The following is a 16,942-nucleotide window of genomic DNA, read 5'->3' on the forward strand; positions in this document are numbered from 1 at the left end:
TTACCGGGGTCGCGTTACCTACATCGCGATGATCTATAATACACCAGAGTCTCCAGAAGTTTCTTAAGGTCAGGTGAAAAATCCTCATTGACATCCATATTCGTTTCTTCCGCTCTTCCGCACTTCCGCTGAACTTCCTCACGTCGACTGAATTCCTTTTATCAGTTTATCCATGAATCTTGTGGATTATTTATGTCCCAAAGCCTTTTAGAATAATCATTATTATGATAATTGAGATGAGTGTATTACCATAGAGGTTGATCAGTACAATTGCTGATAAAGAATGTGTGTAGCTGTCAGACATTCTAAATACTCACGCTCCTCTAATGTGAACGTGTACTATACACATGTGGAAGAGATGGCTTGAAAAATGGATTGTGAGTGATTCGACTATGCGTCCAATCTGGGAATCTCGGGGTCATTCAGTAGCCGCTAAGTGGCGAAGGCCGATGGAGGTCCTTCGTAGCTTAGTTGGTTAAAGCACCCGTCCAGCGTACTGAGGGTCATGGTTTCGTACATATTCACATCTGAGTTTTTCAGAACATTGTAAATTAATGTCCAAGTCGGGTGGTCTAACACACGGAAAATAGGCAATTAACTTTGATTGAACTTTCGTAAATATTGTTAGTGGTGTTAGGGAAAACCAAATCTCATAGCAGGGGTGAAAACACGACGTATAATCGATTCGTCCATGTCAATCTTAAATGCTTTAAATGTTCTCCACTCCACTGTTAATAAAAGGTTTGCTGAACACATTGTAATTAGTAACACAACCGGTCTGATAAGCAGGCTAGTTTGATACAGAAATTATATTCATAATATGAGTTGCTTCGGTCGTAGCTTCTTCAATAGAAAATTACTAAATCAAATTTGAAATGCAGAATTGAAATAGCTACTGTCTGTTTATCAGACCAGGTTCGTTACAAAAATGGCACCTTCAATTCATTGTACTATTCGCTGACAACAGTCGGACAGATGCTAAAATATTTCCACCCAATAGTTTAATTAATTCCATTGCTTTCAGACTGCCAAAAATTTCCAGCCACTCCGGATCTGCACAATACCCCCAACTTGCACCACTCTGGGTCACCGACCGCAGACATACCTCTGTCCATACCTTGGTGGCAAATGATCAGCGGGCGGTTGTTGGTTGCAAAGTAAAAAAATGGTACAAAACGCATTTCACTACCGCTGACGAGCCAAACATTCTTCCTTGGTTTGCGCTTCCGTCCGAGGTTGACGGACGGGAGACGGACTTTTTAAGCTGGGCTCATAGATTTGGTTTTGTGGAAACGACAGCGCCGGTGATGGAATTTGAATTTCAAATTAATTGTCGTGTCCGACGGGAGATCGCAAACGCAAACAGAAGCAGCCGAGATTTGAAGGGAAAGAACTTTTACAAGCCGAACCATTCACACGTCTGCTGGTTGAATAGAAAAAAGAAATACGACGAATTTATGTTTGCAATTTAGGTTCTTGTATTGTACATTAAATCCGAAGAATATAAGATTACACAAAGTTCAGTGGACCAAATGCGATTGAATCAAATATATTCTCAGGTAATCATTATAACTAAAGTCAACTCTCCGTGAGCGGATAATCAAGGAACCATCCCGTCATGGAAAAATAATGATGAGAAGCATGAAATTCTTTATAAACTCTTCGAAAAACATTACAGTAATCTAGAAAACATTTTTCAGTTCGACATATTTTACAGGGTCCACTGCAGCATGTTTCGTCCACAACGACAAATTTGTGGAAATGAGTGCATTTTTGTATCACATTCAATTTACAGTCTAATATTTTCCATACCTATATGGATTAGAATAAGCTGCTTCGTGTTGATCTTTTGCAACAAATAAAGCTAGAACTTGCAAAGCGCATTTGAACCTTTATCAAATTTGAACGCTGACACTGATAAGATCTCATCAATCTGATTTGGATATCAAATGTTGTCCTTTTTTCTTCAACTATTTACTTTGAAGAAATTTTTAAGTAGAAAATAAATAGGTATCTGTTGAAACAAACTTATATTGAGTAGTCGAAGTAAATGAAGAAAATTTGTAGATGTGGTAAGGCCAACAACTGCATCAGCGCGAATTTATCGGATAACCACCCGATCACTGAGGACATAACGTTCTGTAGTAAATGCAACAATAATCAGCAATCCAGAACATATCCAATGGAGACTGAGGTCTCTCAGGGGTCTGTTCTGATAGTGGTTTTGTTTCAGATTGTCATAAACTGGGTCTTCAATGGCCACTTCAAAATCATTTACATCTTCGTATACACGGGCGACATCCGGCTTGCGATTTTCGGAGACACTCTGACGCGAACGCGTATCTAAACCCAAACAGCCAGCGGTCAGTGCAGTTTATCGGTGGACCTCGTCGCGTCGGTCGGTTTCACCATGTCGGCCAGACGATATCGGTCGCCGAATTGCTAAACACCAGAATAAGGAGCCATGAACACCACTACATTGACGGTTCCGTTTCGAGACAATAATGTGGGCTCGCTTGGCTGTGGATAAATTACGTAACGCTAAATTTGGTAATTCTGGACACCCACCCTCCCCTCGTAACATTTTTTGTATGGAAGGTTTAATATTTTTGTATGGATCGTAACGCTCGGCTTGACCCCCTCTGTCTCCATTCAGCGTTATGTAATTTGTGGAAGGCCCCTAATCGGTCTTGTTGTGTAGAGATTATCACCCCTACCTAGAGAGTAGGAGGTTGAGGGTTCGAGTCCCTTCAAGGCACGTGGATTCTTTTTCGCAAATTGGAAATCAATTTGTACATTTTCGAAACATGTTCTGTGCGTAGCCAAGATATTTAACAAAAAAAATGATTAATGTGATAATTAATTAGGTGATGATCTGAATTTACGAATAATTATCGATGATTTCAGTATAAATTTTCTAGGGCAACAAAAGATAACCCTTTGAAACATAATAAATTCCATGTGTTTACATTGTATTTACGATCAAATTTCAAAATATATTAATTCGTTTTTCTTTTCTCCAGGGATGGGAAAATTAAATTTTCAAAAAATCGAGGATGATCAAAACTCACCCGCGATCTTAGTTTTAAATTATCAAGTGATAAAAACTCGCCAGCGTTTCTAGGTTTCTAGTTTTCTAGGTTTCTAGGCATTTGTTAATATATTCTGTTTCATATTATGAAACATGACGTAATCGTGACATTTTCATTCCTACTGAGCAGAACTCGTGTTGTTCTCCGCGTAGGAGTCAACCTAAAATGAATCATCAAAATACATCTTAAAAAATCATGTTCATTTGCTCAAATCTGGCTGGTGTAATCATAAATGATTTTAATTTTATAGTTTTTTAAAGGTCTTATTTACTTATCTTCTTATACAATATTAGATTGAGACAATAAAACGCAAGCCCCGAAGAAAATGTCAATTCTCCTTTCATGCGTCAGGAAGAGACAAAAGTATATTTTAATTTGGCAACAAAGATAAATCTTTTCCTATCCGCACGGTGAACAGTGTACCAGAAATAAACTCGAAGTAAATAATTTCGAATTGATTCTTGACAAATATAAAAAAATCTACCCGCGCTCCAAATATGTTCGACCATGAAAAGCTCCCCTTACTGGAGAGTACGGTGCAGAGCGTCATTTAAATTCCCAAGGTAAACTGTTGATTCGCTTTCAGAGGATTAAACTCATAACACCAGCACACCAGCAACAGGTTATCAATGGGCTTTTAAAATGAAAGATACCGTCTTATTGCGGAACGCCATGGTAGATTTTTCGTCCGCAGTACGAAACAGACCAGGCGTAAAAGTTAATTTTCCTAATTACTTTTTACGACTTTGACAGACGTAAAGTTTGCTGTTGTAGAGAAAAAAAAATCAAATTTATTACAACTGAAGCAAAGATGTCAAAGTCGACTTTAGTGAGGCCTCTCATTTCGTCCATTACGTGGTGTAATATGGTAATAAAAAGCTTTCGGAAAACTTCTCACGGAGTAAAAGTCTGCCGATGCTGATGCTGGTTGGTTGGTTCTATGACAAGTATAGGAAAAATGAATGCGCCTCCCGATCTAAATGATGGGAAATAAGGAACCGTTGAACTTTGCACCGGCTTTTTGTGAAACTTTTCTTCCTGCAGCCGTTTTGCTTTGTATAACTTTTCTTGTAATCACTGCACCTGGAGCAGTTGTTGGTACAGTCATTAACTTATCTTTATGGAAATTAACTTTGCTGTAACAAGCATTGACAGATCATATGTCATCGAAGGTTTTGCATAGCATTATTTCTGGAAAACGATAGGTTTAGTTCGATAAATGAAGAACATCAAACATTTCGCAGAAGTTCATGTTGTACTCAATTCGTTATCAGGGTATTGCATTTAGGTACTGACTACAAATTGATATTTACATTGAGAACCTTTTCCAGAATAGTGATTGCAGCCACTAGTGGGTAGTTACTTATTTTTAGCGCGGGAAATCTCTGTTACGTTCCTTCTGACTTTAACCATCCGATGCTTTTTATCCGACCACTAGCGGAATGCCTTCTGCTCTGACTGGGTGCTGGTTTGCGGGATACATGTAACGTTGTTTCGTGTAACGTTTAACGTGTTTCGCTCAATGTGCGTCGAAGGTGGAGGTCAGTATCTTGTTCTCCGTGTGATGTTTGAGGCATGGACGATTGCTCCCGAATAAGTCGGCAGACCCTTCCCACTTGAAAGCGGAAAGAATACACCTACTGGCAGCGATCTCTTCAATGGCAATGGCCATTAGCAATGTTGTACGAACCGTTGTTGAGTGTCACATGGTCCGCAGTCTCAAACGATTTAAGTAGGGTGTACCTCGGCCCATAGGCGCCAACTTTGGGGGGCGAGGCACTTTTTGCCCCCTCAGTAATTATCTGAAGGGGCAAAGTATCATTTCGAACCGCCCCCCCCCCAATATAGTTTGCCTTCAAAAGTCCAGTTTTCGAAGATTATTAATAAATTCTCATATTATTGCAACGGTCGATTCAAAAGCTACAAATATATTTTATATACATTGGATGTGCAGTTGATTCTTGCGTGCATGACCATAAAAATCATTAATGACAAAAAGAGAGCTTATTTGTTTATTGTTCTGCTCAATTATTAAACTTGGATACACAAGCCATCATCAAGACTTGTCCTGTTCATGTTAAGGATATGATCAATTTGTCAGGGATTCACCAAAACGTGCTCTCAGGGATCAATTGTGTCTGGGACTCTGTTTCAGGCTCTCTAATCAAATGATACCACCTATCTGAACCGCTTTGCGCTGTAAGATGCAGTTTAATGTATGTGTAGATGTCGTCTGTCCTGGCGAACTATTCTGGGTTAGTTGAATTTGTCATAACTTTGTCTGAACACGATGCATCAGGCGACGCGGAGCGGTTGATTGATGGTGCAACGAGATAAGTTTCTGCAGTTGAAATCCTCCTTTCAAAAGGTTCGGAAACATGCTTTCAACAGGTTCAGAGGCCTCCTTTCAAGTGGCCTGGAAGCCTCCTTTCAAGAGGCCCGGAAGCCTCCTTTCAAGAGGCCCGGAAGCCTCCTTCCCGAGTAGCACACTTGTCACATACCAGTCACTGTGACTCATATGCGACCCAATCCAGTCACTCTGGAGTTGCTGTAACCAAATCGATCTGAAATGTGCTACTAGGGTTTCAAGAGGCTCGGAAGCCTCTTTTCAAGAGGCCCGGAAGCCTGTTTTCAAGAGGCCTGAAAGCCTCTTTTCAAGAGGCCCGGAAGCCTCCTTTCAAGAGGCCCAGAAGCCTCCTTTCAAGAGGCCCAGAAGCCTCCTTTCAAGAGGCCCAGAGGCCTCCTTTCAAGAGGCCCAGAGGCCTCCTTTCAAGAGGCCCAGAGGCCTCCTTTCAAGAGGCCCAGAAGCCTCCTTTCAAGAGGCCCGGAAGCCTCCTTTCAAGAGGCCCGGAAGCCTCCTTTCAAGAGGCCCGGAAGCCTCCTTTCAAGAGGCCCGGAAGCCTCCTTTCAAGAGGCCCGGAAGCCTCCTTTCAAGACCTTTCAAGAGGCCTGGAAGCCTCCTTTCAAGAGGCCCGGAAGCCTCCTTTCAAGAGGCCCGGAAGCCTCCTTTCAAGAGGCCCGGAAGCCTCCTTTCAAGAGGCCCAGAAGCCTCCTTTCAAGAGGCCCGGAAGCCTCCTTTCAAGAGGCCCGGAAGCCTCCTTTCAAGAGGCCCGGAAGCCTCCTTTCAAGAGGCCCGGAAGCCTCCTTTCAAGAGGCCCGGAAGCCTCCTTTCAAGAGGCCCGGAAGCCTCCTTTCAAGAGGCCCGGAAGCCTCCTTTCAAGAGGCCCGGAAGCCTCCTTTCAAGAGGCCCGCAAGCCTCCTTTCAAGCGGCCCGGAAGCCTCCTTTCAAGAGGCCCGGAAGCCTCCTTTCAAGAGGCCCGGAAGCCTCCTTTCAAGAGGCCCGGAAGCCTCCTTTCAAGAGGCCCGGAAGCCTCCTTTCAAGAGGCCCGGAAGGCCTCCTTTCAAGAGGCCCGGAAGGCCTCCTTCCAAGAGGCCCAGAAGGCCTCCTTTCAAGAGGCCCAGAAGGCCTCCTTTCAAGAGGCCCAGAAGGCCTCCTTTCAAGAGGCCCAGAAGGCCTCCTTTCAAGAGGCCCAGAAGGCCTCCTTTCAAGAGGCCCGGAAGGCCTCCTTTCAAGCGGCCCAGAAGCCTCCTTTTAAGAGGCCCAGATGCCTACTTTCAAGAGGCCCGGAAGCCTCCTTTCAAGAGGCCCGGAAGCCTCCTTTCAAGAGGCCCGGAAGCAACATTTCAAGAGGCCCGGAAGCCTCCTTTCAAGAGGCCCGGAAGCCTTCTTTCAAGAGGCCCGGAAGCCACCTTTCAAGAGGCCCGGAAGCCTCCTTTCAAGAAGCCAGGAAGCCTCCTTACAAGAGGCCAGGAAGCCTCCTTTCAAGATGCCTCCTATCAAGACGCCCGGAAGCCTCCTTTCAAAAGTCCTGAAGCCTCCTTTCAAGAGGCCCAGAAGCCTCCTTTCAAGAGGCCAGAAGCCTCCTTTCAAGAGGCCTGGAAGCCTCCTTTCAAGAGGCCCGGAAGCCTCCTTTCAAGAGGCCCGAAGCCTCCTTTCAAGAGGCCCGGAAGCCTCCTTTCAAGAGGCCCAGGAAGCCTCCTTTCAAGAGGCCCGGAAGCCTCCTTTCAAGAGGCCAGGAAGCCTCCTTTCAAGAGGCCTGGAAGCCTCCTTTCAAGAGGCCCGGAAGCCTCCTTTCAAGAGGCCCGAAGCCTCCTTTCAAGAGGCCCAGAAGCCTCCTTTCAAGAGGCCCGGAAGCCTCCTTTCAAGAGGCCCGGAAGCCTCCTTTCAAGAGGCCCAGGAAGCCTCCTTTCAAGAGGCCCAGAAGCCTCCTTTCAAGAGGCCTGAAGCCTCCTTTCAAGAGGCCCGGAAGCCTCCTTTCAAGAGGCCTGGAAGCCTCCTTTCAAGAGGCCCGGAAGCCTCCTTTCAAGAGGCCCGGAAGCCTCCTTTCAAGAGGCCAGAAGCCTCCTTTCAAGAGGCTCAGGCCTCCTTTCAAGAGGCCCGGAAGCCTCCTTTCCAAGAGGCCCAGAAGCCTCCTTTCAAGAGGCCTGGAAGCCTCCTTTCAAGAGGCCCGGAAGCCTCCCTTGCAAGGGCCCCGGAGCCCCTCCTTTCAAGAGGCCCGGAAGCCTCCTTTCAAGAGGCCCGGAAGCCTCCTTTCAAGGGGCCCGGAAGCCTCCTTTCAAGCGGCCCAGAAGCCTCCTTTCAAGAGGCCTGGAAGCCACCGTTCAAGAGGCCCGAACCCTCCTTTCAAGAGGCCCGGAAGCCTCCTTTCAAGAGGCCCGGAAGCCTCCTTTCAAGAGGCCCGGAAGCCTCCTTTCAAGAGGCCCGGAAGCCTCCTTTCAAGAGGCCAGGAAGCCTCCTTTCAAGAGGCCCGGAAGCCTCCTTTCAAGAGGCCCAGAAGCCTTCTTTCAAGAGGCCCGGAAGCCTCCTTTCAAGAGGTTTGGAACCCTTCTTTCAAGAGGCATGAAGCCTCCTTTCAAGAGGCCTGAAGCCTCCTTTCAAGAGGCCCGAAGCCTGCTTTCAAGAGGACCGAAAGCCTCCCTTCACGCGACCCGCAAGCCTTCTTTCAAGAGGCCCGGAAGCCTCCTTTCAAGAGGCCCGAAGCCTCCTTTCAAGAGGCCTGGAAGCCTCCTTTCAAGAGGCCCCGGAAGCCTCCTTTCAAGAGGCCTGGAAGCCTCCTTTCAAGAGGCCCAGGCCTCCTTTCAAGAGGCCCTGGAAGCCTCCTTTCAAGAGGCCCGGAAGCCTCCTTTCAAGAGGCCAGGAAGCCTCCTTTCAAGAGGCCCAGAGCCTCCTTTCAAGAGGCCCGGAAGCCTCCTTTCAAGAGGCCCGAAGCCTCCTTTCAAGAGGCCCGGAAGCCTCCTTTCAAGAGGCTCAGCCTCCTTTCAAGAGGCCCGGAAGCCTCCTTTCAAGAGGCCCGGAAGCCTCCTTTCAAGAGGCCTGAAGCCTCCTTTCAAGAGGCCCGAAGCCTCCTTTCAAGAGGCCCGGAAGCCTCCTTTCAAGAGGCCCGGAAGCCTCCTTTCAAGAGGCCCAGAGCCTCCTTTCAAGAGGCCGGAAGCCTACTTTCAAGAGGCCCGGAAGCCTCTGTTCAAGAGGCCCGGAAGCCTCCTTTCAAGAGCCCCGGAAGCCTCCTTTCAAGAGGCCCGGAAGCCTCCTTTCAAGAGGCCCGAAGCCTCCTTTCAAGAGGCCCAGAGCCTCCTTTCAAGAGGCCCCGGAAGCCCCCTTTCAAGAAGCCCGGAAGCCCCCTTTCAAGAGGCCCGGAAGCTCCCTTTCAAGAGGCCCCAAAGCCTCCTTTCAAGAGGCCCGGAAGCCTCCTTTCAAGAGGCCCGGAAGCCTCCTTTCAAGAGGCCCGGAAGCCTCCTTTCAAGAGGCCCGGAAGCCTCCTTTCAAGAGGCCCGAAGCCTCCTTTCAAGAGGCCCGGAAGCCTCCTTTCAAGAGGCCCGGAAGCCTCCTTTCAAGAGGCCAGAAGCCTCCTTTCAAGAGGCCCGGAAGCCTCCTTTCAAGAGGCCAGGAAGCCTCCTTTCAAGAGGCCCGGAAGCCTCCTTTCAAGAGGCCCGGAAGCCTCCTTTCAAGAGGCCAGAAGCCTCCTTTCAAGAGGCCCGGAAGCCTCCTTTCAAGAGGCCCGAAGCCTCCTTTCAAGAGGCCAGGAAGCCTCCTTTCAAGAGGCCCGAAGCCTCCTTTCAAGAGGCCCGGAAGCCTCCTTTCAAGAGGCCCGAAGCCTCCTTTCAAGAGGCCGGAAGCCTCCTTTCAAGAGGCCCGGAAGCCTCCTTTCAAGAGGCCAGAAGCCTCCTTTCAAGAGGCCCGGAAGCCTCCTTTCAAGAGGCCAGAGCCTCCCTTTCAAGAGGCCCGGAAGCTCCTTTCAAGAGGCCGGAAGCCTCCTTTCAAGAGGCCCAGAAGCCTCCTTTCAAGAGGCCCAGAAGCCTCCTTTCAAGAGGCCCAGAAGCCTCCTTTCAAGAGGCCCAGAAGCCTCCTTTCAAGAGGCCCGGAAGCCTCCTTTCAAGAGGCCCGGAAGCCTCCTTTCAGGAGGCCGGAGGCCTCCTTTCAAGGGGCCGGAAGCCTCCTTTCAAGAGGCCCGGAAGCCTCCTTTCAAGAGGCCCGGAAGCCTCCTTTCAAGAGGCCAGGAAGCCTCCTTTCAAGAGGCCAGAAGCCTCCTTTCAAGAGGCCCGAAGCCTCCTTTCAAGAGGCCCGGAAGCCTCCTTTCAAGAGGCCCAGGAAGCCTCCTTTCAAGAGGCCCGGAAGCCTCCTTTCAAGAGGCCCAAGCCTCCTTTCAAGAGGCCCGGAAGCCTCCTTTCAAGAGGCCCGGAAGCCTCCTTTCAAGAGGCCCGGAAACCTCCTTTCAAGAGGCCTGGACTTCCTTCAGGAATCCCTTCAGAAATCCCTCCTGGACTTCCTCCAGGAATCCCTCCGGGACTTCCTTCAGCAATCCCTCCGGGACTTCCTCCAGGAGTCCCTCCGGGACTTCCTCCAGGAAACCTTCCCGGAAACCTCCTTTCAAGAGGCCCGGACTTCCTCCGGGAATCCCTCTGGGACTTCCTCCAGGAATCCCGGTGGGACTTCCTCCGGGAATCCCTGCGGGACTTCCTCCGGGAATCCCTACAGGAATCCCTCCGGGACTTCCTACAGGAATCCCACCGGGACTTCCTACAGGAATCCCACCGGGACTTCCTACAGGAATCCCATCGGGACTTCCTACAGGAATCCCACCGGGACTTCCTACAGGAATCCCACCGTGACTTCCTACAGGAATCCTTCCGGGACTTCCTTCAGGAATCTCTCCAGAACTTCCTCCAGGAATCCCTTCGGAACTTCCACCAGAAATCCCTTTGGAACTTCCTGATGTTTCATGCATTTCTAAGACATTTGTTATCACAAAAAAATCAATTTGGAATTTTCACGTACCCGGCCCTTGGGAAATTTGGTCGACGTTCGCTCTGGGCTATTTGTTCTTCAGCTCAATAGCTCAACTCAATCGTCCCCTGATTCTTTTAAATTTATGTGCAAATAAAGTTTTTGTTTGTTTACATGTCACCTTAAGGATGGCCCAGTTCTTCTGTGATAATATTGTCATTAAGATGAAAGTATCAAAAAACAACTTGATTATTCCACCTGATAGATGATCAGATCAGCACCATGGTGTTTTAGCAGCATGAAGAAAATCTTTTCTATTTTGAAACATCGTTTTCACCATAACTTTAAAGCAGCGATTATGAGGAAGTACAGTGGCAAAAAAGAGGGTAACTTTACCAGTCGAATATAAGTTTTTCCTCTATAATGATGTTCCTATGAATAGATCGTTTCTGAATACCATTGATACAACTTAGTTGTACGAGAAAAGCAAACAAATTCTAAACATATCGCACAGCCATTGCTAAACTCCAAATCGAACAAATTCGCTGTGTGGGCATGAAACTTGTAAGCGTTTAACTTTATTTTGGTTGTTTTTGTTCGCCGCTAAACATCCTATTCGGCAGTTTGGTCCCTATTCTCAAAAGTCAGATAGCCCCGCACCACGACTACCGACTTCCTGAAACACATTTGGCGCTGCTGCTGGCTGGTAGGAGCGGACCGGGTGTACGATTGTGTGTGGCGCCGGCCTTACGAATCGTCATAATTTTATTTGGCTCTTGCCGTACGGATGCTTGCTTCTTGGGCACGCTTTCGGACGCCGTACTCCGAACACGGTACTCATCCACATATGTTTCCGTTTGTTATAGGCCGTCGGGTGATATTTTTACCGGGCGATGTGATAATCGTAAAAACGTCGGAGGGCGGTTGTACAATACAACAAAACAGGGAGTGGTAACAAGTAAAATCAATTTGTCGGTCAAGTTGTACAATAAAGATTGGGACTTTATTGGGCAAAATGTTTGGTTGTATTGTCTTGGGCGCGTAGGGACTTTCAAGCTGGTTGAATTTCAAATCTTGATGTTGGACCAGGAAGTGCACGTTTTCAGAAATAAGTTATATGAAAGCAGCTGTGATGATGATAATGAGTCGCCTTAGCGGAAGATAAAAATTGTAAGAATAACAAATTGTTTGTTTTGCTTATTCCAATATGGAAATTCAAGCACTTATTAGCAGGTCAATACCCAGAAAATAATTAATAGCTTATTTTCTGGGTATTGACCTGCTAATAAGTGCTTGATTGAAACAAAAATATCAAATATTTTGGCTGGGATACGTCTGAGCCATAAAACTGGGAACGGAAATATGTTGTTCCACCCAAGTAGATCTTCTTCTCATGAAAGGTTTAGTCAAAACAGAATATATGCGAAAAATTTCAAAATTATTCTTTCGAAATGACATATTATAGTTGATATGCTAAAGAACTATTAATTAGTGTACGATGGCTTAAAAAACCTGTAGTTAAAAAGCTCATTTTATGTCACAAATACAATAATTTTATATACTCTGTGAAAAGTTCTTCAAACATCCCCAATATCATCAACCGGATGAGAATCGTACTCGCCCCGTTTCCGCATTCACAATATCACGCCTTTGCTCAACGTCTCCAGTGGAGACCCGAAAAGTACATCCGTGACATCCACGTAGTCATCATTTCCGTTGTTGTTCGGATTTAGTTTCGAAATCCGTTCCGTACCGTGTGGCGTACGGAAACCAAAGCTCAAACAGCCTAACTGGAAGATGGGAAAAGTTTTGGTTCGCCCGCAAACATCCACCTGTCTCGGTTTGATGGCGGATGCGGTGCAAAGCAAATTAAATTTTAATCAAGTCCTGTCCGAAGCAGCCCCCCAACCAGAATTAGTTTACCAAGTGGCCTAGTTTTTCCGGTGTTTTGAAAAGATTGCAGCCCACCCAACGTTCAATGCCGTTTCAGTTAGCATCTGTGCGAGCGTCCTGTACCAGCAATGTTATCTGGCCGTCTACGTATTTCAGGTTTGCATGACGTACGGTAAAGGCTACCGACAGCCCGATATGCTGTGATTCGATGGGTGAGATATAGAGAGAAGATGAAATTCATTTTCATCTACTTTTTTCTTCACTTTTTTATAAAATTACGTCCCAAATGGAATGCTGCCGGATTTGAGTGCCAGATATCGCATAACGAGGGGCAACTAAAAAAATATGCTGTATGTGTAACACAATTTAAAAAACGAGAGTTGAACCCGGTCGAAGCAAGGTCTGGACCTTGTCTGCAAAAGGAGTTTGGGAAGAGGAAATTCATATGAATATTAAATTTGCAACCAAAGCATTCGTCAAAAGTAACTCAGCCGAAGCAGATGTGAACTATATTTTTCCCACTCGTTTGATATTCTTCTCAAACTTAGAAACGAGAGGAACGATAAAGTTTTATAGAAAAATAAACATTGGGAAACTGAAATGTTCTACAGTCAATATTTATTATTGATATTACTCAGCTATAGCATGTTATACCACAAAAAAGGGTAATTTAAAGATCGGTAATGTAGATGAAGAAGAAAAAGCCATCTTAAGAAACTAAATGGAACGGGTACTTAAGCGTGGGGATAAAAAAAGGATTATCGGAATAAAAAGTTCAGCGCGATGACAACTAATAAAACAAGGATCGTAATCTATTTCTCCTATGCTGAAAAATTTTCCTTTCGTCGAAGCAATTGCAAGCAATTAAATTCAACAATGACGCTGATAGTTGATGAGATTAGAGCTTAAGTTGCTCCCGCGACTTCAAATTGCATCAACAACAATCAACCTCGACATCATTAATATGAATGAATCGCCAATTGACCATAGTAGTTTCCATCTGAAAGTGTTGACGACAAGCGGGCAAGATTCCTTATGTATGGTAGGGTGCCAATGAAAAATGACTTCGAATTTTAAAAACGGATAGTGGTCAAAAGTTGCATCTCGTTGAAAAAGGTCCCTATGTAAATTTCATTTTTGATCTGTGGTGGAGCGTTTGCCCATGAATCTTGCCTGACACTGCCCCACGATCTCTCTTGCAGTTGGTGTTAGTCGACGGCATATAATTTGGGAGAGTACCTTGTAGGCTGCGTTCAGCAATGTGATTGCGCGGTAGTTGCTACAATCCAGCTAATCGCCCTTTTGTAGATTAGACATACGACACCTTCCATCCACTCATGCGGCAGAACCTCATCCCCCAAACCTTGGTAATAACCCAGTGCAGCGCTCTAGCCAGTGCCTCACCGCCGTGTTTAAATAGCTTTCCTGGTAGTTGGTCAACCTCAGGGGCTTTGTTGTTTTTAGCCGGTCGATCGCCTTCTTGAATTTTCTGGAGATCCTGAACCGAAACACGTATGTCCTGCGTGCTTGCGCCTAGGTTCATTATCATACCGCCACCGTTGTCTGCCACATCGCCATTTAGGTGATCTTCGTAGTGCTGCCGCTACCTTTGCATCACCTCACGCTCTTTTGAAAGTAAGTTCCCGTTTATGTCCATACACATACCTGGCTGTGGCACGTGGCCCTTTCGTGAACGGTTTAATTTCTCATATAACTTTCGTGCGTTATTAGCGCGATACACTTGCTCCGTCTCTTCACGATCTCGATCTTCCTGCTGGCGCTTCTTCCTCCGAAAAATTGAGTTTTGTCTGTATCGCGCCCGTTTGTATCGTGCCTCATTCGCCCTCGTACGGTGTTGCAGCAATTTCGTTCATGCTGCATTCTTCTTCTCATCTAACTGCTCACATTCGCCGACATACCAGTCGTTTCTCTGATCCGGGGGCACCGTGCCAAGTGCAGCGGTTGCGGTGCTACCAATGGCGGATCGAATATCTCTCCAGCCATCTTCAAGAGACGCTCCGTTGGGAGTGCAACTTTCAGCTGATGCGCGTATCCTTAGGCTAGTCTACCGTCTTGTAGCCGCCCTATGTTAAGCCACGGCGTTCAACTTCGACGCGTGTTGATCACCGTCGAGAGTTTTGAGTGCAGGCATACTTCAACGAGGTAGTGGTCGGATTCAATATTCGCACTGCGGTAAGTGCGTATGTTCGTGATGACGGAGAAGAATTTACCGTCGATTAGAACGTGGTCAATTTGGTTTTCCGTTTCTTGGTTAGGTAATTTCCATGTGGCCTTGTGGATATTTTTGCGGGGAAAGGAGGTGCTTCGGACTACCATTTTGCGGGAGGCTGCGAAGTTTATGCATCGTTGGCCGTTATCATTCGATACGGTGTGCAGACTATCCGGTCCGATGATCGGTTATACATTTCCTCCCTTCCTACCTGTACCGTCGATGACGATTTTGACGTCCTGCAGTGGGCATCCATCGTATGTCTGCTCCAGCTGTGCGTAGAACGCTTCTTTCTCGTCGTCGGGTCTCCCTTCGTATCGGCAGTGCACGTTGATGATGCTATAGTTGAAAAAACAGCCTTTTATCCTCAGCTTGCACATCCTTGCGCTGATTGGCTGCCACCCAATCACGCGTTAGCGCATCTTGCCCAGCACTATGAAGCCGGTTCCCAGCTCGTTGGTGGTGCTACAGCTTTAGTAGAAGGTAGCCGCTCGATACCCGCTTTTCCACACTTTCTGTCCTGTCCAGCAGATTTCCTGCAGCACTACGACGTCGCAGTTGCGGGGATGTAATTCATCGTACATCATCCTGTCGCAACCTGCGAAACCTTGCGACTTGCAGTTCCATATTCCAAGCTTCCAATCTTGATCCTTTATTCGTCGCCTAGGTCGTTGCCGATTATATCGAGTCGTATTATCTCTTATATTGGTCGCAATTATTGGTTTTCCAGGCGGCTTATTGGGCCTGCGCAAACTTCCTGTCCCACCTGACACCAGGACTTGGGCTTGTGCGCTTTGACCGGCACACGTTAAACTACATTCAGCTGCCGTTAAACTTCGGGATACCTGGTACACAGCTTTAACCGTCCCGTCCGTAAATTGATGCGCAATCCGGGATCCCAACCCAGTAATGGGTCAGTAGTAACGGCGACTGGAGTATCTCCCGAAATCGATCGAATGTTGCTTGACATGCTGGTAACCATTCAAAAATTGTTTCGGCTTTTAACAGCTGATCCAGTGGGTGCCGTAGAGTGCGAATTTCTTTGACATATTCACCATAATAATTTAGGCACCTAGGTAGGAACGAAGCGAAGATACATCGTGTGGAAGCGGCATAATAACTGTCGTGGCCGAGCGAATATCCTTAGGACATCCGTCGAATATTTGAATTATCATGGACTGTGTACTCAGAACTGTATGTTCTGACAGAACGAGTAGCTCTAGTGATACATAGGCGATGTACCTGATATTCGGATTAGTATCGTCTCTTTCTTTGTTTCGTTCTGTCAATCGAGCTCATATTCGTGTGCTTATGGGCGCCTACTATTCGAAAGCCGATTGCTTCGATTTAGAAATTCCAATCTCATTCAAATAATTCATGCTTCCATTCCGTATCTTCGATTATTATTTTAACACAATCCGCTACTACCACACTGACGATAGCTGAAATTTTCCCTGGATATGTCCTGATTCTACTACCATCTAAAATTTGTCCTAGGTGCTTGATTTGCTGCAATCCAAAGCTGCTCGACGCGCAAGGTAAACCCGTAGTTTTTGAGACGTTCGAGGGTACGTTCCAAGATTTACTGATGCTCTTCTTCGTTGCGGCCACCCACAAGGATGTCATCCAAATAACCAACGGTATTCTCGAGGTCGGCTAGCATAGTATCCAATAGTTGTTGGAAAGCACCTGGGGCAGACTTAATGCCAGGTGAGAAGCGTGTATACTGGAAGAGACCTTTATGGGCGTTGATGGTCAGGAGAGGTTGGCAGGATTGATCCACCTCTACTTGGTGGTAAGCATCGGATAAGTCCACAGAACTAAAAATCCGACAGTTGGCCATCTTTGCTAAAATATCCTCAGGCAATGGCAACGGATATTGGTTTGGTTCGAGAACACTGTTAAGGCCGGTAGAATAATCGGCGCAGATACGAACGGTACCGTTTGGTTTTCGTACCGCGACGATTGGTGCCGCCCAGTCGCTAAAATCCGCTTTCTTCAAAACACCCAAGCTTTGTAAACGGATCAGTTCGTTTTCTACTACTTGCTCCATGGAGTATATCACTAGTCGTTTTGGCCTAAACACCGGTTTTGGATCTCCTTTAAGATCCAGCTTGACCGGGGACTTGCTACAGAGTCCCATCCTTGGTCCCATCTCATTCGTAAATACTTCGGGAAACTGTGTTTGAAGTAAAACGATTCGCTGATTGGCTTGCGTTGTTATTTGCTTGCAGAATGATGTGATGGGATGATTCCATAAACCAAATAAATCCATCCAGTCTATGCCTAAAATGTCGAGGTTGACGTTAGGAGATGCTATGAAGCACTAGCCCTCGCTGGTGGTGCCATTGAAGGTGATTTTACACTCAGTGGCTCTCCGGATGCTGTCCTGGCAGTGCACTCTACTGATTTCGCTTTTGGTAGACCGATTATGATCCACGATTG

At 46.6% G+C, this 16,942-nt stretch overlaps 2 protein-coding genes across 2 annotated transcripts in view; one reads left to right on the forward strand and one right to left on the reverse strand.

Annotated features, from left to right (window-relative positions):
• The window catches only part of LOC134214692 (E3 ubiquitin-protein ligase MARCHF3-like), a 98,563-nt gene extending 97,112 nt beyond the window's left edge, over positions 1-1,451 (forward strand). Inside the window, exon 7 of the mRNA XM_062694013.1 lies at positions 1,023-1,451. The gene's annotated coding sequence lies outside the window, so the exon portion shown is untranslated. The remainder of the gene's footprint in view (positions 1-1,022) is intronic.
• Positions 1,452-16,079: 14,628 nt separating this feature from the next.
• Positions 16,080-16,640, reverse strand: LOC134209079 (uncharacterized protein K02A2.6-like). The gene has a single exon (XM_062685058.1). It carries the CDS (start codon positions 16,638-16,640, stop codon positions 16,080-16,082), a length of 561 nt encoding a protein of 186 aa, XP_062541042.1.
• Positions 16,641-16,942: the final 302 nt, after the last annotated feature.

Source organism: Armigeres subalbatus, chromosome 2 (assembly GCF_024139115.2).
Source record: "Armigeres subalbatus isolate Guangzhou_Male chromosome 2, GZ_Asu_2, whole genome shotgun sequence".
Taxonomy (NCBI): domain Eukaryota; kingdom Metazoa; phylum Arthropoda; class Insecta; order Diptera; family Culicidae; genus Armigeres; species Armigeres subalbatus.